The sequence below is a fragment of the Alligator sinensis genome, unplaced genomic scaffold (assembly GCF_000455745.1).
Source record: "Alligator sinensis unplaced genomic scaffold, ASM45574v1 scaffold400_1, whole genome shotgun sequence".
Lineage (NCBI taxonomy): Eukaryota > Metazoa > Chordata > Crocodylia > Alligatoridae > Alligator > Alligator sinensis.
This window is the reverse complement of record NW_005841897.1, coordinates 2,817,832-2,845,196: the sequence shown is the minus strand read 5'-3', so window position 1 is coordinate 2,845,196 and position 27,365 is coordinate 2,817,832. Positions and strand designations below refer to the sequence as shown.

Here is a 27,365-nt window from a genome sequence, read left to right as displayed (position 1 = left end):
GCTTAGTACATAAGAGGGACAGAGCAGAGACGGGGCACCAGAAAGTCCGAGGTGCGCAGACAGACATTTGTGCAATGGCGACTAAGATGGGAACTTTCCAAGTTGCAAGGCTTGGACCGGCAGGTGGGCAGGAAGACTTCTGATCATATCTAAACCCCACATGGCTGGTGGCTGTGTGCAGGTGTTTGAGATCAGGTGGTGACTACAGGAACAAACTCCTCAGGCTTGCTCCTTGTCTATGCTCCCTGGCCTCTGCCACTAGAACGCCTGATGGCGCACAGCAGCCCTTGGCACCGAGCGGCCAGAGCCACGTGGCTCCATTGCAGGGGCTGTGCCACCAGAGTGGGACGGTACCAGCTACGGAGGGGACCGTGGTAGCTGGGTGGCACCACAATCCTTGCTCCGCGTGGCTGAGGTAAAGTAACTCAGAGGCGCTTTGGGTGTGGACACGCTCAAACTTCTGCTGGCCAAGTGCTGAGGTGGAAATGAGGCCGTAAAACCCAAATCTCTCCAGAGGACACAGAGACACAAAACAAAAGTGAGACGCCTTTAAAAGGGAAATACTGATGCAGGAAGCCTGAAATTACACAGGATTCATTTCCATTGGAAATCTGTCTCAGGAGCTCAGTTTGAAGTCAACAATTTCAATTCGAGGAACAAATAATAATAGCAATGCAGGAATTATGTGGGCCACAGGTGTATGGGGATGTGATCGTACTGCATCACTCTATCTAGCCCGATTCCCCTGCGAAGGCCATTAGGTACAATAGGGAAGCATGATAGATTATCATGAAGCCACACAACCCATTACAGCTGCCTGTGGGACAGAGTACTTGGGCTGCAGTTACATGCTTGTGATTGTTTCCTACTTGTATTTCTAGCATGTGTTTATTTTTATTTGCATTCAGATTTGCCTTAATGTGTTAGCTCTTTGGAGCTATTTGTTTTCAGACTTCTTTCCCTGGGCCATTTGAAATCCCCCCCGGAGCACTTCATGGTGCCATTGCAACACCAGCTCTGGTTTTCCACCATTCAGGAACCCCAGCAGCATGGAAGACCAGGTCTTGCATTATTCATGTCTCATAAATGACTCCCAGAGGCAGTAAAATGGCCAAGAGGAAACATCCATACAAATGTCTGTGTTGCCCTGCTCATGGCTAGGCTTGTGACATGCTAGTGAGCATGCAGCCAGATACAGAGGGGTGAAAGGTTTTTCACTTGGCTGTTCAAACCCACCCCCATGCACGGGACCACCTGTCACCATCTCACTCAGCAACAACCATCACATCACAGGGTAGCAAATGAAAACGCTCCCATGTCAGGCTTTCCTCTCCTCAAGATGCTGACAGGCAGTTGTCTCCCGTCAGCCTCTCACCTTAGCCGGGTTTTTCTCTTTAAGTGAGAGCTGGAGGTCTGCTCCCCCTCCCAACCAGCACCCAAATAAATTGGGCTTTCCCTCCAGATCCCCATCCTGCAAGCTGTTTCCCCACCCCATCCCATAGCAGATGTGCTTGGGCAGGGTTGACAGAACCCACACCAGCTTGCTAACCCATGCCTGGACTGTGTGGGGTTTGTACACCACGCACCACAGTCTATAGCACAAACACGAACAGAAGTGCACACAACTTGAAATATCCCATGCATAGGCCCAGAATGCATTGCTCCTGGATGTTTGCAAGTAGAGTCGGATGAGTGAGTGTTCAAGAGAGTCAAAAGCAAAGGGTGCAGGGGAAAAGAACAGACGGGGTAGGAGTAGAGCTGGATTTGGGGATCACATAATTTGTGAATTATGGAAGCATTTATTTTATACTTAAAAGAGCTGATCAAAACTTAGAATTTCCATTCTGTAGGAAAAACTGACATTTCAAAATCTGTCTGCATTCCAGACGAGAAGGAATACAAACATGTATTTATAAATCTCATGATTTTTACGGGGGGAAAAAAATGAAATAATTTTGCTCAACCCAAATATTTGATTTCAATGAAACTGAAGCTGCCTTCTCTTTGTTTTCACTCTTAGAAACATACATTTTATATGGACATGTCAAAATGAAAAATCATTTCACAATGAAAAAAATCAAAACATTCAGCAAAATGCTCCACCCCCCCCAGTTTTTCCCAAAATGAAATTATTCAGAATCAATGCACTCCTGCCAAAAGTTCCTATTTTGAAGAGCCAGCACATTCTGGGTGAGATTTTTCAAACAGACCTTTTACTTGCTGCACGTCTCTGCTTGAAACAGAGTAGAGCAGTCCAGTCCTGCGAAGCTCTGTGGCTGAATTTCACCATCCTGACTCTGCTGTGAAATTGCCTAAATTGGTGCCACCGTTCATTTCTACATACCAGCTCTGCCAAAGACTATTGCTCCCCACTAGTTCATCCTCCTCCTCTTACCCCCACTGCTGTCTCCTCTTGAGGAGCAGTAGTTCAGCATTGAATGCTTGAGGTAAGTTCCACCAATTCAGACTTTTTCTATGATTGCTTTGAAAGCTTGTTCCTTGAATCTTCACTGAAGTCATCCTGACCATGTCCCAGCTCATCTGCTGTTAGGCTGCATTGTAACACTGCATGGCAGTTTCTTTCCATGGTGTCAGCATAAGGGAGGTAGGATATATGCATGTAAATAATTTCCCTATCTGCCTTGGAACCGTGACAGCTGGAGATATGTTACAAGGAGTGGGATTTTAGTTAAACTGAGAGATTTCTCTCCTCCCTCCCTCCACCAAGCATATTCTTAGAAAGAGAAAATGCTGCACAGACTTGTACAAATATCTGCTTGAAGCAGGAGTATTCCAGACATGATGAATACTTGTGCAAATCACAGCCATGTGTGCCGGTCTTAGCATAGGATTTATATATGCAGTGAACATTTGCATACATGCTTGTATTAAGCCAATTGTGCGCAGCCCACAAGTGAGACCTGCAAGCCCTCCTCCATCCTAGAAACCTTTCAGGTGCTCAGTCGGCCAATAGAGACCCTACTATGAGGCTTCTTAGTGCAAAGCAACTGACCACTCAAAGCAACAGCCCCAAGGACCAGCTGGGTTCTATCTGGGGACATTTTTTTTGCATGAAATATCCAGAGGATCATTTTTGATTCATGATCAGTGACTGAAATTGAAGAGTTTTCACAGACAATGTATGGCGAGAAAAGGGGGCTGTATTTGTCAAAGGGTTTGCTGGCTGAGAAAAACTGGTCTCACTCCACTCTGCAAGACAGACAAAGCTGATCCTCAGGCTTCTGAATTGTGTAAGCATTTGAATCTGGCCTGAACATCAATTCATGATAAAAGCAGCCATCTTGAAAGGTCAGGATTATATATTGCAAATGCCCATCCATTATAATCCTCCCAGCAGAGGTCACCCAAAGCCATCAGTCTCATCAGATTTCAACCATTCAACTGCTCTTTTAAAGCAAAAAGACCTTGAAATCTGACACCCATGCCTTACGAGCCTCGAATATGACCTTCACAGCATAGGTCAATAAAAGGATGCCACGTCTTTCCTATGATACTTCAAGACCTATTTGGAAGAAGCACGTTTGAACTCTTGTTCATAAAAGAATGCTGAATATGGGAAATATCCCCAGTTTGAAATGTGATTTTTTTATCCTATAGGTCATCAAGATGACAGTTTGCACAAATGGTTCCAATTTCTTGTGATGGTTGTTAAGCTACTGAAGCAATTAAAATAATCAGAAATGACTGGTTTGACTGAATAGATATTAGCCAAGAAAATTATAAAGATGAATGAGTGTACCATTGGTATGGCATTAAGTTGTATATATCTGTACAAAAGATCCATATGCATCTGTGTGCAGAGATAGAAAGCATGAGCAGCAGTGCTTATAATTAAGGTTGCACAGCTAAAGATTTCATTAAAAGCCCTGTTTAAAATGTTTATGTTGTGAAAGCAAGCCTGCAGAGGGCAGGAATTGGATTCAAATTTGTCCCAGGCAACTTCAATGTGTATGCATCTTTAATTACATGGTCATATACTCATTTTTTACCATCATGGAAGCAGTGAGTTTCTTTACAACAACAACAAAAAAGCAGAAGAAAACTGACTACTGGAATTGAGTGGACAACTTTAATATAATGCTGCCACTTGCTGTATAATATAACTTCTGTATAAATATGTAAATATAGATAGATGTAAATATAGATGGATATGCCTGACTGACAAGTTGCAAAGCCACCAGAAGCTACTGCAGGCAATCCCAGCCTTATGTTCATGACCCCATCCCTGGTGCCACATCCTCAGGTATTTTATCTGCAACACAATTTAGAGACAGATTAACCTCATGAGATATGCAGGGCTCTAAAATCTCTCTCCTTCCAAATCCAGGTTGCTTCAAGCCTCATTTTTGCAGGCCTTGAAGCGACAGAAAAATTAGTATTAATAAATGTTGAAAGTGTTTCCAAACAATGTGAAATGTCTTTTCGTTAAATCAGTGTGTCACAATTTGAAGGTCTGATGGCATCTCTCAAGCTGTCGGTGCAAAAAATAGATGCAGGATATATATTAAGAGGGAGCTGGGAATGCCAACCCAATAATGGGATGCAGCAAGTGTTTCTGGCCCTGGCAGTTTGTTTGAATTTCATTTAAAATCTCTCTACACCAAAGCTGAATATTGCCAACCTGGAACTTCAGACTATAGTTGTTTGCAGCGACTGCTTTTGCATCTGGGAGAGGCAGACCAAAACTCCAGGAGGACCATATTCTGGGTAAGGTGCTGGGAAGGGACTTAGAGAGCATGGGCTCAGCACCTGCCTCTTCCACAGACTTTCTGTCTAACCTTAGGCGAGCCACCAAATCTCCCTGCCTCAGATTCTTGTCTGGAAATGCTACTACTTCCTGTCTCCGTTGTCTATTCAACCTATAATCTCTTCAGGGAAGCAACTGTGTGCCCATGTGTGTGCCTGTATGGTGCCACATACAACCAGGCTTTGGTCCTGAGTGGGACATCTAAAAAATGATCATAATTGTGCTAATTTCTTATCTGGTGCATGGTGAGTATTTGTGGAGGCAGTCAGGTGGAATGGGCCGAGTGCAGAGGAGCTGCTGCAAGGTGCAAGTGCTTCCAGGTTTATTTCATGGCTCTGTTGCCTACTCCATGGCAGCACTAAAGCATTCATCATATATGTGGCATACAGGAATGTATTATATTAATATGTATGTAGTGAATATATAAGGCAACCTCATTATAACAAACCCTGCTTATAACAGTCCCAAGAGCAGCCACCCATTTTTATTTTGTAATTTTGGTACAGCAAATAGACTATCTCTATTGCATCTTCTTGTAACTACCCGTTTACCCAGTCCCAGGAAAGGGGCTGTTATAACAAGGTTGCACTAGACCCACCTGTTCTTCCTACCCCCACTAGGCTTGTATAGATAGATACAGGCAGAGGTATGGCATTTTTAGGATCATTGCAATGAAAGGTACAGTTGAAATGTACAGGTTTGTCAATGGGATTTGATGGGCTCCATTGGGCATGACCAATTGGTGTTATATCCCCAATCTCTGTCACCACAAAGCCAGAGGGTGGCAAAAGAGAAGCCAGAGAGATGGTTAATCTATAGGCAACAGCTCCCAGGCAAGAGGAGGAGAAAAAAAAAAACAACTGAGCAAACCTGCAATCTCCTTAATACTCTGCCACCCAGTTATTTGCAGTTAACTTAATCAAAGGTGGCCTCAGTCTTATTTAAGAGCAGGGCTGGATTGCTGGACTGGACTGGTGCCAAGCCATAGGGATTTGTAGGTTTCCTTAATCTTGTCCTAATGGGGCTTTAACCCGTATGTTGTGAACTGTGTGTCTATGTCCCTGGGAGGAGAATGGTCCAGAAAGAGTGCGTGGAAATCTCTCAGCACTTCCAGTGGCAGGAGGCAAAGAACATAAGAAAATGGTGAGGGAGAACAAATGGGGACTGTGGATTTAAACTGTGCACAGCCAGTGATAGGAAGCAGCTTAGCTTCTTAGGACAACCTGTGGGAAGCTGTATTACATGCAAGGAGGATTCAAATGCCTTCCAATTTCTGCTTTTCTTTCTTGTTCTCCTCCCCGGCTCTGCCCTCCCCATTCTCAAGGTGGAGCAGCTGCTCATGGCCACGCAGTGCTGCTGTCATTATTATTCACTTGTTCCATATGTAGTAAATGCCACAAAACTCTCATGATTATCAGAAGCTCCTTGTGCTAGGTGCCATACAGACACATGGTATAAAACAGCCTGTTCCTCAGATAAGACAGGATAATGATGAGGGAAAGGAAGAGTCCCATTTCACAGGGCACAGGGAGATGAAATGATGCACCACAGGCCACACGGGGTTTTTAGCATAACTAGGAGCTGAACTCCCTGTTACTCCTAGTGCAGCGCTCAAACTACTAAACCAGACTTCTCTATGCAATGCATGCTATCCATGAGTAATAATACTCAAGACTCCAAAGTAAAAAGACTAAGACATTTAAAACTTGCCAATTAAGTTAAACTTCCATACATTAATAGTTTATAAGAGGTTAATAAATGAACTCTTGATGCCCTAGCAAATGGGCATTCAATTACTATGGTGTTCCAGACCTCCACAGGTGGCTTAGAAGACATAAGGCAGGCTTATATCTATGGTTTGCTATATGTAACATGTGCAACTCATGGCTGCAAGATGCTTAAACATCTAAAAAATCTTCTCTGAGTGTTTCCTATAAGTAAGTTTAATATCATGCAAGACATTTAAAAATATTGCATTTCTCCTTTAAACACATTAGTTTTGATTAGAGATGGGCCTGACCCCTGATAGCCAGGATTTGACCCTAGTCGGGGAGAGGGTGGGGATGTTCAGTCCAGTGAAGCCAACACTAAGCAGGAACCTGGGCTAAGCTCCATGCTTTCCCATCAACTTTGCACATGATCTTGGGCAAGTTATTTAGATTCTCCCCATCTCTGAAATGAAGCTAATAGTAGTAGGTATTTAGGGGCTGATTTGGCTACCACAGCCACATGGTAACCAAGTATTCGTAGCCTTTACTCACTTGAAGCTCACAACTTTTCTGTGAAGCAGGGCAGGGCAATACGTTATTCCTACTGCAGGGCCACACAACGGTGGCATGCAGCCATGTGCCCAAGGTCACACAGGAGCTCTATGGCAGAGCCTACATCTCCCAAGGGGCAGGCTAAGCACTAGACCATCCTTCCTGCAGCCTTGCCTCCTGGGATGGAGGGGAGGATGGATGTATTTCACATGCCACAGTGAGGTAAGTAGCACAAATGAGGGAAGGGAGGCAGGGTTGAGCTCTGTTCTAGATTAAATGGAGAGGCCTAAAAAGCATCTAAAGGTCTCAAAGCCCAGAGCCGAAAGGCTCTGCCTGATACTTTGATACCGAATTATGCCTGCTGTTTGATTAGGCTGGCTGTATCCAGTAGGCAGCAGCTCCATTCCCGAGAGATTATTCCAGCCAGAGAGACTTGAGACAGGAACCCTGCTGCACAGGTAACGTGCTCAGGCTCTCAAAAGAACAGTGGCAGCTGATAGCAGCAGCCCCCTCAACTCTAATTGCCTTGATTTGGCAATTCAGAAAGATCTTACGAATGGACTGGGATGCGAGGGCAACTTGGCACCTCTCAAGGGTTAGGCCCTGCAATGCATGGGGTTGGTTGACTCATGGAAACAGAGCAGCCGGAGGAAGGGGCTTCCCCAATTCATGGTAGCTTCATGCCCGTTGCTGCACTGACCTGTCCACAGGGTAATGAGCTTCCTCCCCTTTCCGGAAGTCAGTGCTGTTCTCCAGCCTGGCCAGCACGTCCATCCTCTTCACCATCATCTCCAGCATGTCGCTCATTTTCCGCAGCACCCCTCTGGACTCCAGAGCGCCCATCACTGCAGGCACACAAACAGTAAGAGAGAGACTAGTGCAGAGCCAGTGGGCAGGAAGTCATGCAACGTATAGTTTTGGGGAGGGTTGGATCACAAAAGCACTGGGTCATTAGCACTCAAATGGGCAATGTAAGGGGTGAGAAGAGAAGCTCCCATAGCCATCCTTGCTGATGCACTTGGTTCCTGGCCCAATGAGGGCTCTGTGGTCCCCCATTTAGGGCCACAAAGCTCTGCCAACGAGCCTCGGTTGTGAGCACTGGTCCTTCAGGCCCCTACTATTCCACACCCAGACTCCACACCCATCAACCAGTGGACCTCAGTCCCAACCCACATCAGCCCTTGCTCTGAGCATTAGAAAGAACTACAAACAACATATGTCTCTGAACAACATGAGCAACTGTTGTCGTCCCTTTATATGACTGCTGAGCTCTCACCAAGTGGAAACCTGAGTTTGAATCCTCCTCCATCGCTGCCCTGCACATGAACCCACCCATGTGCTCCATTATGCTAAGAAGTTGGCTGCAGCAGTTCCTGGTACATGCAAGTAAAAACAGCCCATATCAAACTCTGTCATGGTTTCGCAATATGAAACATGCATCAGCTAGAGTGAGGCCAAATACTTTTGATTTGTGACCCAATCTCATTTGAATCCAGGTTTCTCAGCACCCATAGCCAATGCAGCAAACCATTATGCTATCCAGTGCTTCCTCTGATTCAGGTTCTATATTCCTCTTCAGTACCCATGACTAATTTCTACACACACAGGACTCGCACTTTGAACCAAAGGCATTTCAAGTAATTCAAGCCATCTATCAGTTGCACTTGATGGTACTCAACTTAATCTAAAGCTGTGCTTGAAACAGCCAAGCAGAAAACATCAACAGCCACCTACAGCTGTCGTCGTATCTGGGAAAGTGTCTGGAATACTGCACCTTCTTTTGCACACTGTTGTATTCCCTGTAACCCAGCAAAGCAAAAACCCTCCCAGAACACAGGCAGACAGGACTGGGTGTTTCAGGATGAGTGGAGCACTCCACATTGTCACCCAAGACAATCACCAAGAGACTTCTCCTTCTCTTCGGCTTGGTACAGCGTTGATATCAATGGGTGCCTATACACAAGCAGCAAGGCTGCTTAGGCGCTGTAATTACAGCGCGTTGGAGCAGACTCAATTAATCACCGTGCTCCAGCAGCCTCCAGCATCTCGTGTATCAGCATCCCCAAGCTTCAAAATGGCAGCAGGGGTGCTTTATCTAAAGCTCGTTTGACGAGCTTGAGATAAAGTGCCACCACCACCATTTTGTAGCGCAGGGACGTTGATATGCGAGACACTCCAGGTGCTTTAATGAGAGCAGATCTACAAACCCCACCCGCTCTTGGGATCATGTGTATACACACCCAATGATTCCCAGGAGACATCAGCACATCCTAGAACCTGGCCCACTCATGGGGAAAGCAGCTGAGACCTTTCTGAATGTTAATAACAGATTTCTACTGGTCTGGTTTTGAAAAAGTTTGATGGGCAATTAAGGTTGGATACAATTCGCCAAAGTTTTCAAAAGAACAGGTGCGACTTACTGGGCCTCAGGTTCATTGCAAGAAGCAAACTCGGGCCAGAATTTCAAAGGTGCATAGATATCTAAAGAGACAAATTAGTATATAGGATAACACCATCAATGGATTTCAATGGGAGCTTTATACTTAGATACTAGGGGTGTGCAAAGCGGGCGCTATTCGATTCAGATTCGGCCCAAATCAGGGACAGTGATTTGATTCATTGATTCGGATCACTGTCCCCGATTCAATTCAGCTGAATCCGAATCTGAAGATTCAATGCCGATTCGGAGAATCAGCGATTCAGACACAGACATAGATTTAAATGGGTTTTTTCTACATACCTCTAGGTAGCAGCATGGATCATGATTGCTGCAATGCTGGGGTGTCCCACAGGAGTGGGGGGGAGGACCATCAATATGCTCGGTGGTGAACCTGGAAGTGGAACGGAAATGCTTCTGGTCCACTTCCAGGTCTGCTGCCGAGAGCGCTGGGGAGCGCCCCGCACTTGTGTGGGACCTAGAGGTACATAGAAAAAACATTTAAAGATGTTTCTATGTTCGAATCTCCAAATCTTTCCGAATCGACATGGAGGGTTCCAATTCAATTCGGAGAGATTAAGAGGTCCTCTGATTCGATTCAGATTTGGAGATTCGGCTGAATCAAATCAGGGACGAAGCGTCGCACAGCCCTATTAGATACCCGTAAGTATCTATGAGCCCTACTGGGATTTTCAGACAGGCCTGGGCAGGTTGGGGCCTACCTCACACTGCAAATTGTTGTTTGGTTTGTTGGATAGTTTGTTTCCTGGAAATCCATTGTAGGTTGAATTAAAACTTTTGTTCAATCTGAAATGAAACATTTGGTTTCAGATTCAAGTATCTGTCAGGTTCCTTTATAGTTTCAAAACAGCTGAACAACATTTCAAAAAACAAATCACTGCTTTGAATTAAAAAGGCAAAATACTTCTTTCAAAATGCCTTACCCGTATTCTTTCCCCTTTCTGGTAGGAAACAAAACAAATTTGCAAAATGTTGCAGTGTTGCTGCTTCTCTACTGAATGCTGAAATGGTAGTTTGAACACAGCTATTTTGTCTCCTTCCAGCCTTATACCCCCGGGCTATCCAGCGTTAGCAGTCAAGGACTGCAAACCATGGGAGTTGCAGCCCTCCCACACTGCGCACCACCTATGCTGCCTGCCTCACCTTCAGCTGCCTGGCTGCGGTCTCCCCTACTGCACCACATCACATGGGCACTATGGTTGCCAATGCACATGCTTGGAAGTGGGGGGTAAGGCGGTGGGGGTGTTTAATTAGAGCAGTTCTGGAATAGCTGCTCTAATTAAAATGGCTCACCGTCACGTGTATTAACACCCCCTCCCCATATTTCAAAATGGCCACAGTGATGCTTTAACTAAAGCTCATATGACAAGGCTCAGTTAGTGTCCCTGCAGCCATTACGAAACATGGGGAGGCTTAATACACATGTTGGTGAGGTGATGCTGGAGCTTTCTGATTTCAAAAAAGGAAGGAAGGAGGACCCAGGAAACTATAAGCCCGTTAGTCTTACTTCGGTCCTGGGGAAGCTTTTTTAGAAAATTATCCTGTTGCCTGTCCACGAGGGGCCAGCAGGGGAGACTATGTTTAGGGGCAACCAACATGGGTTCATCAGAGGCAGGTTCTGTCAGACCAACCTGGTGGCCTTCTATGACCAGGTCACCAAACCCCCGTATGCAGGTGTCGCAGTGGATATAGTCTTTCTGGACTTTAGGAACGCCGTCGACACAGTCTCTCACCCCATTCTCATAAAAAAACTAGGAGACTATGGTGTTGACACCTACACAATCAGATGGGTCACTAATTGGCTGGAGGGCTGCACCCAGAGAGTGGTGGTGGATGGGTCATTTTTGACCTGGAGGGATGTAGGCAGTGGGGTCCCCCAGGACTCGGTCCTCGCACCTGCACTGTTCAACATCTTCATCAGCAACTTGGACAAAGGGGTAAAATGCACCCTGTTCAAATTCACAGATGACACTAGATGTGGGGTGAAGTGGGCACAACAGAAGGGAGGAATAGGCTGCAATCGGATCTGGACAGGCTACAGGAGTGGGCACATGAGAACAGGATGGGTTTCAACACTGAGAAATGCAGGGTACTGCACCTGGGGGAAAGAACCAGCTGAAGACCTACACGCTGGGAAACTCCCTTCTTGTCAGGGCAGAGGCAGAGAAGGATCTTGGAGTCATTATTGAGGCCAATATGAACATGGGCCGACAGTGTGGGGACGCGGTCAGGAAGGCCAACCGTACCTTGTCATGCATCCACAGATGCATCTCAAGCAGGTCCAAGGCGGTGATCATCATCCTCTATGTGACACTGGTCAGGCCGCAGTTGGAGTACTGCGTCCAGTTCTGGCTGCCGTGCTTCAGGAGGGATGTGGACAGCATGGAGAGGGTCCAGGGGAGGGCCACCTGCATGGTCAGGGGGCAGCAGGGCAGGCCCTATGAGGAGAAGCGACGGGACCTGAACCTGTTCAGCCTCCACAAGAGAAGGCTGAGGGGGGATCTAGTGGCCGTTTACAAACTAGTCGGGGGGGACCAGCAGGCATTGGGAGAGTCCCTGTTCCCCCGAGCACTCCCAAGGAGTGACAAGAAATAACGGTCACAAGCTGGCAGAGGGTAGATTCAGACTAGATAATCAGGAGGCGCTACTTCACTGTCAGGGCGGCTAGGATCTGGAACCAACTGTGCTGGCTCCTACCCTGGGGGTCTTTAAAAGGAGGCTGGATGAACACCTGGCCGGGGTCATTTGACCCCAGTACTCTTTCCTGCCATGGCAGGGGGTCGGACTTGATGATCTGCTCAGGTCCCTTCCAAACCTACCAACTATGAAACTATGAGTCTGTTCTAATGTGTTCTACGTAGAACACGAATGGGTACATCTATAGTCATCCTCAGGGCCCCTGGCACAATAAGCATGCTGTACCATGTGTGATATGCCATCCCACCCCCTAGCATGCAGCAAAAGGTAGAGGAGGGAGGAGAGCCCAAAGCTCCCAGCCCCTTCTACAGCCAGAGCAATGAGGATGGCTGTATAGGAGCCCAGGGGCCTCATGTTAACCCCTCACTGCTGGCCCACAGCCTGCCAATTGAACAGCCCTGCTATACCCTATTGGAAGTCAGATGCCTAATTTGCTCAGGCACTTCTGAAAATCCTAAGTGCCCATCTGCTTTTTTAGGCATCTACATACTCTGGAGCACCTGGTACTTGCCAACCTAACTTCAACTGAAAGCCAGAGACCCAAGGAAAAATGACTTGCATTCAAACTTGTCTAACTTTATCCCAGCTACACAGTTGATCGAATAACAGATATCACCCTATGAAATCCTTGCCTCTTGAATGGTTTCTGGACCATCACAGCTACAACATCCCTCTTGCACTACCCAAGAGTTTAGTGACTTTTTAAAGCGGAACTTGGGGTTCCAAGTGAATTGCCTTTGAGGATGTGGACTGAGACGCTAGTCTGCATCATTAGGTGTCTACATACCTTCGTATACGTCATCTTTGTCCATCCAGTCTGACAGTGACCCTTCTCAGTTATTTTAAAGGAACCATACACCTTCTCTCTCAATACCAAAGTTTTCATAATGTTCCTTCATTGAGCAATGCCAGGTTAGATCATCAAGGAGGAAATTCTTCCTAAGCTCCAGTGCTTAGCTAGTGAGATTGGCTGCCCTTCTAACTACCCACAGGAGCTATTCTCATTCATATCATAGATCATTTTGAGAAGTATTGGTTTATTTCCTTTGGTAAGATCCTGCGGCTGTGAATTCCACAATTACATTTCAAGGGGCTTAAGATTTTCATTTATCATGTGTCATCTCTCTCTAACTTTGCCAAGTGCTCGCTCCATCTGACAGGAAGGGACAAGGCAAATAGGATTTACCATGCAAAGCAGTCAGTGGTCTTCTATCCAACCTGTCCTCTCATCTTCTAGTAATCTGAATTCCCAGCATGGAGTGAGGGGGTAGACATTATGTTTTTCCATCTCACTTCAGTTCAGCTCATGCCAGTTAAAAAATAAATAACTACAGCAACCCCTAACTTATCCTGTTTACACCCATCCCCTCTATTCCACTCATGTGCATTCTTTAAAAGGCACCGCACATTTCATTTACAAAGCAGCGGGTGGTTAACAGAGGATGCTGGGCACATCAGAAGTGTTCTGGGCATCCTTGATGGATAAGTTGTGTATCCTGCACATTTCTAAATAGACCTGTACAATTGGGGCCTGCATTTTGAATGCCCCAGCATTCTGGCCGGGAGGGGGAAGCTGCTCCCAAGCCAGGTTTTAGGTTGGGGCTTGTCTCTGGGAATGATAGGCAGTTGCACACTCAGCCCTTTCCTTTCTCCCCTACCTCTTTGGGGCTTCTACAAAAATCAGCCCTTCATGTGTGCATTATGCACACCTGGTCCCTTTGTGTGTTCCACATCTCAGTGGCCTTCCCATTACTAAGAGCAGCATGTCAGCACTGCAGAGCGTGTAGGTGAAGAAAAATAATGGTGCTAGGAGGGAGGGAAAGGTTGGTACTAAAGGTGATCCTGCACAGACCAAGGACCAAAGCAGAACAAGAAGCCACTCTCGCTCCAACTCCAAGTGGGAGGAGGTGACTGAGGCAGACTTCTCATGAAGTCAAAAAACAAGCAAATTCTACTCATTTAGACGACACAAAGACAGACCTTTATATGCCTGTGTTTTGCATCTCAGCAATGGAAATGTATCTGCAAGAGAGGCCTGGCCCTGGGGATACTCATATCTCATGAGTGCTGTTCCCATTGTTATAAAGAACTACCCCACATATTGCCCTGACTCACTGATCAGTCTGTTTATCTACTAAACTCTGACTTTAGATGCTGTATCACAGGAGACAATGTGTGAAGCAGAAAAAGGCATCATTTGATTTCAGACCCGATTGGGAAGTCTAACAACCCCTGGTTCCAGCACATGCTGCATCTTATTGTCAGGGATTGAACCCAGGCCCCTTCAGCTCAGGCAGAACTCCCACAACCATGCTGTTAGCAGTCTCTGGGTTAGGAGGAGCATACCCATTAGGAAAGTTTGTCATGGGATACTCAGCAACTTGGAAACCAGCAATCGGGAACAAGAGAGAAATTCTTGGTCCAACTGCTAACACTTTTTAAAGACTCATCTTGATGCAACAGATAGTAACAGTGAAAAGAGCATCACAGTCAGCAGTCTGGGGACAGCAAGCTGTATTTTTATAAGTCTAGTCACAGATGCACGCAATAAAGTGTTTGCTCTGAAGCAGCCTTGTGAATACTTGATATTGTAAAAAGCCCTTAATGTGCAATTACAAGCTAATCCTTAACATGCCTTTTAAAGCTGTCACAGAGCTCTAACGCCCGCCATCAAGGGCTGTCATGCATTCTTGACTACAATCATTTAGATATTACAGCTTCTGATTTTCTCCCAAAACCATTTTTAAAAGGAAATCAAGTTTCAAAAGAAAAAACAAATTAACCCAGAAAAAACACATTCCTAAATTAGTGTATTTAAAGCAGATCCCTACCCTTGATTGCTCAGATGGAGGCCTCTGGTATTGTGCTCTGTGGATGTCAAAAGACTCCATTTAGCTCTTCTCAGAAGGTTAGGCTTGCAGGCTTCTAACCCTAACATTGAGCTTCTTATGGGCTACAAGACTGACCCCTCTGAGCAAACCTTTGCAGCCAGTAAGACTCACTAAGCCAAGGAATACCAGTCAGTTCGTCCACTTGTCCTCCCAGTTGGGAGCTGGACACAGTTTTAACATTTTTATTTCAAGTAAAGCAGTTAAGAAAATTTCAGATAGGTCATCTGAAAACCAACCTGATGATTACAGGTAAATAATTTCAGCAATGGTAAAAAAGACTAGAAACTTGACCTTCCAAAGATGGTAGAGCACCAAGGGTAGCATCCCATGTACATCACAGCCTGGCAAGAAACACAGCTACAGAGAAATGGTCTCTAGAAGTTACCAAATCTGTACTGTCCCTACAGCTGAAATGACAGAAAACAGATCAATGAAGTGTCTCCTGGAAGGCCATCCCAGCTGACCACTAGAAAAGATGGTGGGCAATACTGAGCAAGACTTAAGAGTCCTTATTGTGACTTACCAGAGCATGGGTGAAAATACAGTTGGGGGTAAACTGAGAGTGGTTAAGGACCACTGGGGTTTACAGAGCTAGAGACAAAAGAGAGAGAGCAAGTATTTTGCACTTGCAAAACAGCTGGATGCACTAATGCAACTGCATGTGAAGGCATGAAGAAGACATTTCTGGATACAGATTTATGCATGCAGTTGTATACTATTAGAATGCATATCTCCCTTCACAGGGGCCAATAAGGGTCAAGGGTTTCATTCCACCAGTCGTAAGCTGCCTAGAAGGCCTTAAAACCCAAATACGTAATATCAATTAAATTCCTAGGTCCCACCTTCAGCCCCGAGTCTGCAGAGGGCTCCACATGGAGTCAGGCATTTGCCCATGCAGAGTTCAGGGCTTTGAAAATCTAGTTGGTTCCTGCAGTTATCTGGCTTTATGGGCCTGATTTGCAGAGGTGCTGAGGACCCACAGCCCCCAGTGACTCCTAGTAGAAATCAGCCTTGAAAAACAATATATAAAGGACCTCAAGGGAGCACTTCAGGGACCATAGGCCTTAATGTGTTTGCACTTAATGCATAGCACCTTTCCGTAGCCAGCTAAGCCATCAGAGAAAAACTAGTTTTGGTTGCCTCGTATTGCAGCTCGCAAAAGGACATGGTCTACAGGACACAAGAGAGGAAGAGACAAAGGCTGGCATGATGAGGGTTCAATTTTATTTATTGCATGAAACATGTCGTGAGACCTTTTTCCCCAAGCCATGCTGTGGTCACTCAGGATGTGGTAGAATACCTCACAGGGGTGAGATAAGCAAAGGCAGGGAGGATCACACCTGAATTTGGCCAGCTGAGAGGGAGGTAATTTCATGAGTTTGCCAGGCAAGTGCAAAATCTCAGCTGATGGGGGTTCATCAGAGGCAAATGCAGGAACTTGAGAGCCAGGGTGATTTACAGCTGCACTCCAGCCTGGGCTGCTGCATAGAGCTTCTAACTGGGTTGCATTTGTTTAATTAAAAGGGGTCATTTACTGTTGCCAATTATTTGAAATCTAAGCAGCAGCTGGCAGTGCTCAGGCAGAGCCCGAGAGCCGGCCCCTCACAAAGGCACACGCACCAACGTGCGACTGGCAGAGGCAGGCAGGGGAGAATTCTTGGTTAAAAAGTCCTTAACGAGGGGATGAAGCCATGCCAGGAGAGCTATTTTATAACCCCATTAAAAGGAACTGGCTGTAGCACAGCCTTCTTCCAAGAGAAAGGACAAAAGCTGCTAGCACTTTCACTCTTCCTGCCAGGTAACTTTGAAGAAGCTCCATACACACAGCCCTGGTGCCTTTGACTGTGGCAAGAAGAGGATGCAAACACACTATGGCGTCACACAAGCAAACCAAGCAGCCTGCAAATCTGGCCAGCCTTGTACCTATTTGCTTATTTTTATTAACAAGGTTTTCTCTGCCCTGCATCACCTTAGACAGCCTCAGGAATACCAAGATATATTTACCCTTCTTCCAACGCACACGAACATCTCAACCCTTTCCTCTACAAGATGGGTCAGTACTAGGGACTGAACAGAACACATCCCCCAAAGTAATTTCCATCCACTCTGTATACCAGTATAAAAGGACACCATGATCAGGGATGGACAGACTTGCAGCTATCTTGGGGTAGTTCTCACAGTGTGTGGCTCAGCTGAGCCTCACTACTAGGAAGTGGCTTGGCAATAAATAATTTGCTTGCCTTTGGCAAACAGCTATCCTAGGATGGATATGAACAGATTACTGTACATAGCAGAGCAGTTTTACCCCTGAATCTTTCAGCAGCAATTCTTCCACCAGATTGAACAGTTATCCTGATTTAGGGGTTTACGCAGTCCGCCCACTATTTTTTTAAGTTGTAATACCAGTTACACCAGTGTTCAGTTACGCCTGCCCGTGCCCTAAGCACTACTGTGCATATGGGGAAACTGAGGCACAGAATGATATGGAGCAGGATTTTCCACAGAGCTCATCTCATTTAGGCACCAAGCTTCTATCAGTTCTTCTCAGCAATTCCTATTACTTTTCTTATTACTGAGTCTTTCTGGACCTCAGTTTCTCAGCCATGCCTATTGCTGAGAAACTGAGGTCCAGAAAGTCTCAGTAATTTGCCTAAGGTCACACAAGAAGTTTCTGGCAGGCCAGTCTCCCGAGTTGAAATGTAGATCCTTATTCATGAGGACAGCCCTCTTCCCACACTCCCACTGACTTAAGCTGACATTATACCCAGTGCTGTCCTAGCGATCCAAGTTCACAGTAATTTTGAGAGACTTCAAGACCCTTTCTGATAGCAAAGCTCTCCGAGCTGCATTGTCGACGAGGGGAGATTTGTTCCTTTCAGGGGAAAAAACCCCACACATACAACCCTGGGGAATAAGCAATAAAAATGGTCTTCGCTGGATTTTCTTTTCATACAGCACTTGCACTGCCAGAACATGGCGGGACGGAAGTGGTGTTTCTCCTCCCCCTTGTCTCCAACCACCCAAATTTGAAGCTCTTTTTTCCCCAAGGCCTCTCTCAGTCTTTGGTTTTTGTTCCAGCAGCTTAAGAAGGATAACAAGAAATATTTGACATTTTTTGGCAACGATTACTATATCTCTTGGAAAGTGTGTCTCATTAGAAAAAAAGAAAGAAAGAAAAGTGCTGAAGCAACTCTTTTAAAAAAAGCAAGAGCCAGGATTAATTTGTTCTAAACCTGAAGCGCAATTCTGGACACCCGCAGAATTGACAAGGGAAGAGCAAATCCAGTCATAAAAAACCCCACCTCTGCAGCGTATCTGGGGCAGGCAGAGCTCTTACAGAGGCACTCAAATGCAAATGTTTTACATCCTGTTATATCAGACTTAAAGGCTGAGTCCCCAAGAGTCTCAAGTAAGGAGCAATGCAATAGTTGTTCTACCCCACGGGCTGCCCTGGGTACCAACTGTAACTCATACCCAGCTGTGCATCACAGTTTGGTGTCTGGTTTCTGCGTTGTTACACTGGGGTGACAGAATCAAGGGTCTACTCCTTTGGTGTCTCTGTCTTCCCAACCTCCCCAGAGAAGCTGCCATTTTCTACACTCCATAACGTAGGTGGGTCACAATGTAAGGGAAGCCCTTCATCAGTACATACCACAGCTCATAGTTTGGCTGACAGCATTTTCCAGAGGTCCCCTTGAAATCTTCAGTAATGTTTCTGCATCTCCTTTCCTGTAACGGCCCTAAATGGCAGCACTGTCTGGAAGAAGCAGGAGGAATAGCCCAAGCAGGAGAAACAGCCCAAGTAGTAGAGGAGATTATGCATTTTGATACAATACTATTCATTGTGACATTCTCACCCATGTAGACACCCAGCACAAGAGCTGCGCACCATTAGAACAGGTATAGTGTTGGCCTTTAGCACTTTATAGACCTAACATTGGCCTTCCACAATGGGATGAATTTCACTCTCACTAATGCCATCTAAATAACCATTCTCAGCTAAAAGTTTGGTTAATGAACATTTCACTATACATGTTAGTATTTTTCTTCTTCTCTGGAAGACTGAAACTTTATGCCATCCAGCAACAAAGAAATTAGGAGTAACTGTATTTCCTGGTACAAATTGTTGGATAAAGAATAGTTTGTGCTAAGGACTGTATGGTTTGTGGGTTTTAAAAAACACTTTAAATCAGTGGTGAAAATCCTTTTAAAAAGTGAACCTTTCATCATTGATCTTTGAATACATGCAAACTAGAAATAATATGAACCCAACTTCAACTCAGAAGCACTAAAACAAAAGGAAAATACTTGCAGATAAGGATTTTTAAAAAGCAAAACAAAACATTCAAACAGCTCCACTAATTACAAAGGAGAACTCCTCTAATTACCCTTGATAATCAAACAATGATGGGAAAGAAAACACAAGTAAAACTGCTCAACAGATTAATTGGAGTTTGGTAAAGTATGACAGCTTTCTGACAATTTCTCTAAGTGGCAGACACTCTTTAAAGGCAATCACCGAACCTGACAGAATTTTTCATAGCTGCACTCTGAAATAATGATTGCAATCAATCATATGTTACTGTATTGCATAAGGCATGCTAGTAAACACAACAGGAGGAAGGGAATTGTTTATGGTGCTTCCAAGGAGCTTATATAGCTAAGTAATTGGATGAAAATGGGGAAAAGCAAACATACCCTAAAGAGTGATGTCCCTTGTGACATCCCAGGAAAATGGGGGAATATTCATCAGCTGGATTGTTGACATTTGCAGTGGTTAAAGCCTTGCAGAATAGCCCAAGGAGAGGCAGATGTACTTGTAAGGTGAATTAACTGGAGTGTCCATGCACTTTATGAATTACGTTCTGCACAGATGTCCCATCAAGGGCTATCTATTTAAAGGCCAACATAGGGGTGTAGCAAGGAACGCTTGTTCGCTGCACATGGGAATGTTTCACTCTGTGGTATACAGTATACACAGATAGAGCGTAGACACAGCCCACCCCATGGTTCCCCCTGCACTGCCCTAATACAGGTAGTGGAGTTTAGGTCAGATAGGAGCAAGATCAGGATGTGTTCAGCCTCACTTTTAAGAATATAACATAGAAGAGACCACAGAGGAGTAGAGAGTAGCTGAGAACACTAGGAGACCCAACACGACAAGGACAAAAGCACATCAGTCTTGGGGACTGGATAATGCACTGAAAACCATTTCACTGAGCTGTATGGGGGGGTGTTGGAAATCATAAGTTTAGCTGGCTTTGCTTTGGAGGAAGGAAGTCTGGGAGCAGTTGCAGGAACTCATGTCCTGTAGCTCAAGCTCAAACAGAGATGCTGGATGAAGCAGATCTCTATCAAGCCCCTGATCTTCATTCCAAGTTCGCTCCTATCACAGCCCCTGGCATCTTGGCATCATCTTTGTATAAACTGTCTGGGCATGTGACCCCTTAGAAACTCTCGAGGAACTGGAGTTAGGAAATCACCTTTCCATCAGCTCTGCATAACCCACATGCAAATAGTCCGGTTCTTTGAAGATCAGATATGAATTTAGGTGGAGATTTTCAAAGGAGCTTGGAGGAGTTCAGATCCTACTGGAAAAGCAACGTTTGATTATATTTTGCTTTCCCCCCAAAAAACAGCTAGTACCAGAAATTGTTCATATTCTCTTGAGTCAACTAACCTCTGCACTGTCCACAGACATCACCTAGCACTGAGATCAGACCAAATGATAGCTGATCGGTATTCAGCACTGCAGACAGAGACAGAAGGAGACTGTCCTAAATGGGTCCTGGGACTTAAGGGAGGTAGCAAGGGAAGCCACTAGCCAGTGCTTTCCAATTGAATGCTGGAGCTTAGTCTAACAGATTCCCTGCTCTTTCCTTCATGTTGATAGGGAATGTCACCATGGTAAGGGGACAGGTTGTGCAGATGATGCAGCAGGTGCAGGTGAACAATTGACCTAAACCACTGGATTGCAGGTATAGGATGTGAACGGTGCCTTTGAACATGCAGCTAAGGTCACATTTAGTGACCCCTAGGAGGAATTCATGGAGGAAGGGAAGCTGTAACATACTCACTTCTCCCTGACACCGTGTCACCCATGGCACAAGTTTTGCTTGTCTGCATCTTGAGGTGCAGTTTTCCCCAAACCGCTGCACCTATCTCCTTGAAACGTGGCAGGCTTTGTGACCTCAGCAGGGGCCACCACCCCTGCAGTTATCACCCCCCTGTGGTATAACACATACCTGTGACATGAGTTTTGCTTTCAAGAATTTGGGGTGCAGTTTCCCCCGAACACCTGCACCTATCTCCTTGAAACTTGGCAGGATTCATGCTCTCGGCAGAGGCTACTAACCCTGAAAGTTTCATCCAAATTGGACAAACAACAAAGTTATAGATATTTCATTGATTCCCCGTTATGCCCTATGGCTGACTCTCTGAATCGGCTCCGAAGCTTCGGTGCCAATTTGGCCGAATCAAAGCTGGAAACCAATTTGGAGCTCCGAATCCAATCACTGGCATCCAAATCAGCCAGATCTGAACCCAAATCGAATAGTTCCCTATTCATACAGGCCTATTATACATGCTACAGCTGGCTGCTCACAGTATGCAAGTGGGAAAAGTCTTCTCCCTAAGCACCCACATTAAGACTAGGAGTAGCTGGGACCAGGGAGAGTTGAGACTGTTCAGCAGCTCTGAAAATCATGGTCTACCTTTACTGAAAGACCAAAAACAGGCCATAAGGGTAGAGTTGATATAGAGATGACCCATTATTAATTTAATTTCTCCCTTTCATGGGAAGTTACAAGACTCAGGCAACATGTTCCTTATGGCTTGTGAACCACCCCCAGACAAATCCCTGCCAGGAACCAGTTTGAAAGAATCTGTATTGACCTGTAGTTTTATGAGAGTCCATTTTGCCTATACAGGCTACTCAGAGCTGGAGCAAAGCAGGGATGCTGCTGAGAAAGTCAGGCAGCATGTCACTCCTACCCTTTATCTTCTCAGAATAGTTCAAAGGTAGTGGAACATCCTTCTGACATTTAATATGTGGTTACACAAGGCATCTCTGTTGTTCATAACATGCCTGATTTGTTGTTAACTCTTACAGAAATCAGTCATATCCCTGTCTGGCTGTCCTGTAACAGCTGAATGCGCTAGCACAAGGAAAGAATTGTTCATAGACGGTAAAATAGTACTTATGTCCACCAAAAATACCAGCTGAATTAACTCCATACTAAAGCATCAGAGCTTTCTTACTCCCCACCAAATTAAAAGGCCCTGCCATTTTAGTTTCTTTCTCTAAGTATAGGATTTGATAGTAAGAAATGAGGGATGTGAAGGGCATGAAAAACTGAACTGAACTCTTTTCTCCTTTAAACTTACATTCACTGTTGGAAATCTGAATGCAGGCAAGCCTAGACTGCAGGAAGAACTGGAATAGCATGAAGTGCTTTGGGTCTAAAGAGACGGGTGAACTGGCAGAGCTATACAACTACATGGATATCTGAGTAAGGCAGCAGCAATGAGGTACACTGCAGAGCTGGGAGTGGGCTCTGAATTAGCACACAGTAGATTTGAAGCATGTCATTCAAGCTGAGGGATGAAGCAGGGAGCCCAGAACTAGAGGGTATCGTAGGTCACAAAAGGGAGGCATCAGCAGTTCTGTGGGAGTGAGTTTTGTGTGGATAGAAAGCCCATGACCGAAATAGCAGAGGGTGCCACAGATCAAGACTGAGGACCATCAGCAGAGCTGCATAGTGGTGACAGAAGGATCGTCCAAGGCTGGAAAACAGGGGTGCTGCAGCTCAGACAGGCAGTGTCGTACAGCATCCAGTACAGTGCCTGCCTTCCCCTAAGCAGGGCTACCGGTCCCTCAGTTCTGCAAGTATTAAATCTACCCAGAAAATGTGACTAAAGAGTGAAATGGCTTTTCATCTGAGAGACGTCCGATGGTGCCCCTGTCACAGCAGCTAAGATACAGCTCTGCTTTCCCATTTGGGCCTTGCGTATGAATCTCATGGATGGTGTCAGGCAGACAAGGTTCTTTGGCTGAATGTGATAGCTTTTATTAGACCAACTAAATAGTTGGAAAAATTGTTCTTTGCAAGCTTTCAGGCAAAAACACACTTCTTCAGGTGTTATAACACCAGCAGACTCTTCCTATGCCTGAAGAAGGGCATTTGTGCCCAAAAGCTTGTAAAGAACAATTTTTCCAATTATTTAAATTGGTCTAATAAAAGAGATCACATTTACCCAGAGAACCTTGTCTGCCTGTGTGCTTAGACCAACATAGCTACAACCAACAACCCTAATGGATGGTGTCAGTAACTCTGACAGAGGGGGGAGGCAGGTCAGCATGAAGGAGAACGTGTTGCAGGATCTCCAGCTGCAAAGTTCAGTCAAGAACTTGCTCCAGTTTCACCAGATGGTTTTTCACACCCCAGTGACTCCCACCTTAGTTACAATCAGCTCCAGCTCCCCCAGTCCCAGCTTAGGTTTTCAGGAAAGCATGCAAGGGCCTGGACGATTCAATCCTCTTTGCTGTTGGAAAGGTAGACGTGTTCAAACACCAGCCTCCCAGCACTTCCTTCAAGTCTTGTGAAATGAAAGAAATGCCTTGGCTTCCTTCACCATGGCTGTCTTGAAACTATGGTCATGCTGGCACCTGGATGTCTAGCTCAGTGGTGGCCAACCTTGCTGGCAGGTGTGCCACAAGCTGTTTCACTCCACAGCTCTGCCGATAGTCCTCAGTCCTTACCTACAGCACCCTCTGCTATTTCCCAAAACGGAAAGAGTTTGTACCCTGTGGCACTGGAATGGAGGCTAGGGGTTAGAGCCTCCAGCTTTGTGGAGCAGAGCAAGGGCAGGACAGGGGAAGAGTTAACCTAGGCCTTGATGGTGACATCTGACATCTCCACCTCGCTTTGCTCCCCTACATCCATTCCGGTGCATCTGTTTACCGAGCACCCAGGGCTTGCATGCCACACAGTAGCTGAAGTGCCCATTATACCTGTGGTACATGGGCCATGGCTGGCCATCCCAGAGCTAGACCAAACCAAGGATACCAGAGATACTGTCCCCTCCCAGCTCTGAGAAGACAGATGTGACATCCTGGGGTGGCTGGGGTGGGCCTAGCTGTGGAGAGGGAGCCTGAACAAAACAGATTGAAGCCCAGGGAGGGAGCCAATCCTATGCTCAAGGTTTGTCCCCAAGAATCCCCAGCTGGCACCTCACCCTGATGCTAACTAGCAAAACCTCCAAAGGGGGAAGAGAGACGGCCACAGTTGTGTGTGCAACAGACCAACCAGAGAGGCACTGATGAGTGCACATCGGTTTGACAGGCAGTCAGATAAATCCATCCTGCCTGAGCAATGCGTTCCAGCACCTCAATAACGAAGCACCGTGTTTAAAGGGAAATGGAGATCATGCTGGCTTGCAGCAGATGTGACATGGAGGCAACTAGGGTGTTGCTCCTTGATCATTGCAGGCACAGCCCCCATCACTCATCTCAGCCAACTGGTTCCACCAGTTGCCTTCACCGCCAGCAAAGGCATGCCATGTGCCCCTCCCCATCAGCACAGGCCTCTCTCATCGGTCACTAACAAGGAAAGTCTGAATCTTCCATCTTTAGTGCAATCATTCGCATCATGTCAGGCTACCTGGCTGCTTTAATAGGCTGTCAGCATTGCTGTGAATTCTGCAGGCTCCCAGTACTACACCAAGGCATGGCTTGCACCTGTCTAGGACACTGCTGCATTAGGAGGGAGCGTTCCCAGAAGCAAGGACTTGCTGCTCCGTTAGATTCCCCTTGTGGAGCAGACACCCTCTCCAATGCAGAGAGAGAAAAGGACCCTTCTGCACTCGCTTCAATTGCTTCCAGTCCTAAAAGTTGCTCTGCCTTCTTAAATGGCTGCTGCCTCACCTGTGGCATGTGTATCACCCCATCACTGGAATATCAAAGCACCCCACATATTATTAATGGATTTTTCCTCAGAACCACCCCCCTCTCTTTCTTGTAGGCCATGCAGTACTATTTTCACCACTTGGCAAATAGAATCATAGAAAAGTAGGGTAGAAAGGAGGATCATCTCTCTCTAAACCATTTCATGCAAGGTGGGGAACAAAGGCACAAAGTATTTACCCAGGATCACACAGGAAGTCTCAGACACTTGAAACCCAGGTTTCCCAAATCCTAGCTTGGCATCCTAATGACTAGAGCATCATTCTTCCCACAGCCAGGAAGCCCCTGAGGTGGCTGAGGCCTGCCTCCCAAATCCACTTTTCTCTCCTCTTTTGCTTTCTCAGCAGCAAATATTAGTTTGCATTGCCCCACCAACTTCTGCACTACCTTGCTTGCTATCTGTATTGATTTTGACTTGAACAGATTAAAAGATCAAGAAGTCAATGAGCAAATGACTCTGGCCACATCTGACAGGCAACCCATTAAAATCATAGCCCATATACCCAACATAAACAGGGCCAAACCCAGAGCCAAAGCCATCCTGTCTTGCTCCCGTCTCCCTCAGTGACAAAACCACCCTGCAGTTAAGCCCAAAACTCCTTAGCATGATCTCATCTGTCACAACCCTGTCCCAAACAGATAAGCTTTGTAGCGACTCTTAGAGGAGTCAGCAAGCTGGAGCGATCCTTGATCAAGGGTAGAGATCAGATCCAGCACTGAGATGCTCTCCGGAAGAAAGCCCGGGCTGCAGCTTCCCCTAACAAAGGGCTGAAGCTCAAATGCTGCCTGCTGATGCTTACAGCTTAGGCTGCGTGGATTGAGGCGGGGGTTGGTCATTCCCATAGCTGTAGATAAAAGTACCCCAAAGTGTGTGTGTGTGGGTGTATAGGATTGGGTTTATATGAATGGAGACCTTCAAGATTCACTATCAATTTTATATTTATATTTCTTAACTACCCAGTGAAAAGATTGACCCATTCAGCAAGCACAATAAAGCAGGGAGGCAGCATGAACTGAACAAAGAGTTGCATGCCGGGGCTTCCATACCAGCAGCATCGATTGGCACCTGTAAACTCCTGCGGATCAGCTCATGGGCCTGCTATTTCAATTGACATTTCACAACTGCGGTGAATGTGCCATTAATCTATTGCCAAGAATCATCAAAATGCACTTGCGATAAATCTGTTCCCTTGCAATCGGTTAAATTAAGCAGACCTAAGTTGGCCATGAGTAGAGCTGATTAAGTGGTTTATACCTTATCTGCCTGTCTACTTAATCTATTCATCCATCTATCCACCACCCTTGCCCTGCTCTCCAGCATAAGAAATGGAAACCAATAACTTCAGACTGGTCAAACTCCTTTTCATGCAACGATGACTGCTGTGCTGTTGGAACTGCCTCAGACTCCTGCGTTAATGGGCAAAACGTGCCTCCTGGACCGCTCGCCCTGCATGACTTTTGAACTACCATAGCTAGTCCCACAAAACCTTTTCAGCAATAACTCATTGAGGATAGGACTGCGAGTGTGTAACACAGAGCCTGGGACTCTCCTGTTTCTCTAAGAGAAAAGCAGTCCAATGTGGGAGCACTGCAAGACAGATAGGGTGCAGCAGCTGCTGTTTGGCAGGATAACAGGGCAAACAAAGCAGTTAGCAGGCACCTGCAAGCAGCCTGCTAACAAGAAGTGGGCAGAGCCCTGGGGAGGATATAAGCCTGGGGCTGGGGCTGGCAAACCAGTCTATTAGGAGCTCCAGCAACCCCAGGATACTAGGTGGATTGCTTTGCTGCCTGCAAGAACAGTGGGGCTCGGGGAGCTCACAAGGAGCCCAGCCTGGGAGGTATGCCAGCACAAGGAGGGAAGAAAGGTTTGCCCTCTTAAAGGGGTAGAGGGCTGCTTCCACTGTTGTTATTTCTGTTATTTCCCAGGGGCTTAGTGTTTGTGTTGCAGTTTAACCGGCGGTTTGGGTTGGGACTTTAAAGGGGAGGTAAACAGAGCTTCCATTACTGCCCAAGGGGCACACGACTGCCTTGAGCCCTGCCAGGGGCACGCTCAAGGCGCTAGTGATTACTGAACCCAGAGCAGGCATAGTGCAAGGCAAAGAGCAAACAGGGGCCAGGGGCCCAGCTCCCAAGAGGGGCGCAAGCATTTTGTGACCAGGGACCATGAGCCCAGTGACTGGTAGGGGCGAATCAGAGCTAATGCCTCAAAGCCAGGTCCAATACAGTGGGCCCAAGCTAGAAGTCCTAGCTAAAGTAAATGGGTGGAGGCTGAAGCCACAACAGTGATGACTGTAACACCTGCAAGGCATAGGGCATGGTGGAGGGA

General features: G+C 46.1%; 1 protein-coding gene across 2 annotated transcripts in view; it reads right to left on the bottom strand.

Annotated features, from left to right (window-relative positions):
• Nucleotides 1-27,365, bottom strand: part of MGAT5B (mannosyl (alpha-1,6-)-glycoprotein beta-1,6-N-acetyl-glucosaminyltransferase, isozyme B) — a 183,375-nt gene that overhangs the window by 109,572 nt on the left and 46,438 nt on the right. For both annotated transcript variants that reach the window (XM_025197428.1, XM_025197429.1), the window contains exon 3: nt 7,730-7,874. In XM_025197428.1, coding sequence (XP_025053213.1) covers nt 7,730-7,874 — 145 coding nt within the window. The remainder of the gene's footprint in view (nt 1-7,729; nt 7,875-27,365) is intronic.